This window comes from Trypanosoma equiperdum (genome assembly GCF_001457755.1).
Source record: "Trypanosoma equiperdum strain OVI genome assembly, contig: ctg_365, whole genome shotgun sequence".
In the NCBI taxonomy this organism is placed as follows: Eukaryota; Euglenozoa; class Kinetoplastea; order Trypanosomatida; family Trypanosomatidae; genus Trypanosoma; species Trypanosoma equiperdum.
The window spans coordinates 1-1,906 of NW_027124271.1; the positions used below are offsets into that span (position 1 = coordinate 1).

Here is a 1,906-nt window from a genome sequence, read left to right on the forward strand (position 1 = left end):
AATGAAAGCAGATGACGATATTTTTATGAGAGTGCCATTGTATCTGCAGTATCTTGAAATATTGCCAAGGGAAAAATTGAATATGGGGAGAACTGTTGAATATTATAAAGGTTTTAGTGACGAAATTGCATGGAAAACCATTGGATATGCATCCGTACTATCAAGAGATGAGATTAAGGAAATTGTAGATTATAAAACTCTGAAAGGCCGAGTCAAGTCACACGTTAAGTTACGAAATTTAGAAGCATATATTGACTTTAGAGCTTTCAAGGAAGATATTATGACTGGCAAAGTTATAAGGATTAAATTGAAATTGAGGGGCTTATTAACTGTGGATATGCGGGTTTGTCCATATTTGATGAATATGCAAGAACCACTAATCAAATATGTGCCAACTTCTGACAAACACACAGTCTTTTATTATATAACAGGGTATGAATATACCTGGCAAAAGACGATTTTTCACAAAATATTCCTTAAATATTTTACACCAACTATGTATAAAACACCAATGATGTAGAGCGAATTTGACAGTTGAGAGTTTGTTTTTGCACATTAAGTCTATCTAAGTTACTGCCCGACACCCACATTTTCTGCTCGCCAGCAGCACAGTAGGATAGAACTAGAAGCAACAACCACTAGCGACTGAATGCAAGGGCGCCAGCTAAAGCCGTCAGTGAAGCTAAGTGTTTGACAGCGATTAAAGCAACCAATGCTGATAGTAGCGGTAACACTGGCAATATCTCTGCTGCAAGTGGGGTGCCAAGCAGCGGGCCCAGCGAAGGGAGAAAACAAAAAGATATTTGGTTTACTGTGCGCCATAGTCAAGGCAGCAGACGAGGAAGAGCCGAAATTGCAACTAACGCAAACTGCAGCCGAGGCAGCGACTAACGCGTCGCACCTGGCATTGTATCTTAAGGAACCAGTGGCAATAGAGCAGCTCGCAAGTCTCGCAACACAAGGCAAGCTTGACGGATTAGAGGACGCAAACGCTCCAGCACCGTGCAAAGGCGACAAACTAGAGACTTGTAAAGCGGCGGCCATTTACTTCAAGGCCCTTCCTGCGGAGCAGCAAACGAGGCTAACGGAAGCTGCAGCCGATGGGCGCGGATTCAAGAACATCATCAACGCAACAGAAACGGCGTTAGTGGCAGCAGCTGCCAGAGCCACGTCAGCGACCAAGGGGTCCGAAAGAAGCAGCGCGAAAGATCTCCTACTGAAAGCAGTTTATGGCACTGAAGCAAGCAAAAAACAAGCGAAACTGCTGGGAGCAGGGTCAACACCTGCCGAGCACTGCGGAACAGGCCAGACAGCACCGGGAAAGTCGGCTGAGCAGACCATCTCAGCGACGATCGCATGCCTGTGCGCAAGCGACGCAACAAGCACCACAAACAAAGGATGCTACTCAACACCGACGACCACTCAATCGAGCTGGAACAGCAAGGCCGACATCGCCGACTGGGCTACTATAGTAACCAACTGCAAAAAGGCGATCGGGGCGCAACCGCAGCTAACGGCAACAAATTTGATCGCAGTACACAAGGGAATAGCAGCGGACCTGTATAGACCCAAGGGCACAACACCTGCCGTAGGTTTCTTAGGACACAAAGCAGGGGCAGCCAACGGCGACTGTGACGGCGACGACGGCGCAGCCAAAGGCGCATGCGCGAGTTTCGCAACGTCAGCGGACGCGGTCAAGGAACCAACCTGGCTAGATCTAATACCGCAGGCTGCAGCAGCCTTAGATGCAGCAAATACTAAAACAAAGAATGTTCTAAACGCTGAAGCGGAAATACACGCACCCAAACAAACGCTAACAACACTACTAAACCTAAACAGTATGAAGGCTCTCAAGATGCTACTTTCCATCGAACAGAGCACAGACACCCAAGAATCTGCTTCAAAG

General features: G+C 47.1%; 2 pseudogenes across 2 annotated transcripts in view; both read left to right on the forward strand.

Moving 5' to 3' along the window:
* Position 1: 1 nt before the first annotated feature.
* Positions 2-448, forward strand: TEOVI_000144500:pseudogene (annotated as a pseudogene). Its single transcript has one exon. A coding segment is annotated over exon 1 (447 nt).
* A 264-nt stretch (positions 449-712) lies between these two features.
* Positions 713-1,906, forward strand: part of TEOVI_000144600:pseudogene — a 1,282-nt pseudogene continuing 88 nt past the window's right edge. Inside the window, exon 1 of the mRNA in view lies at positions 713-1,906. Within this exon, the coding sequence occupies positions 713-1,906 (1,194 nt within the window).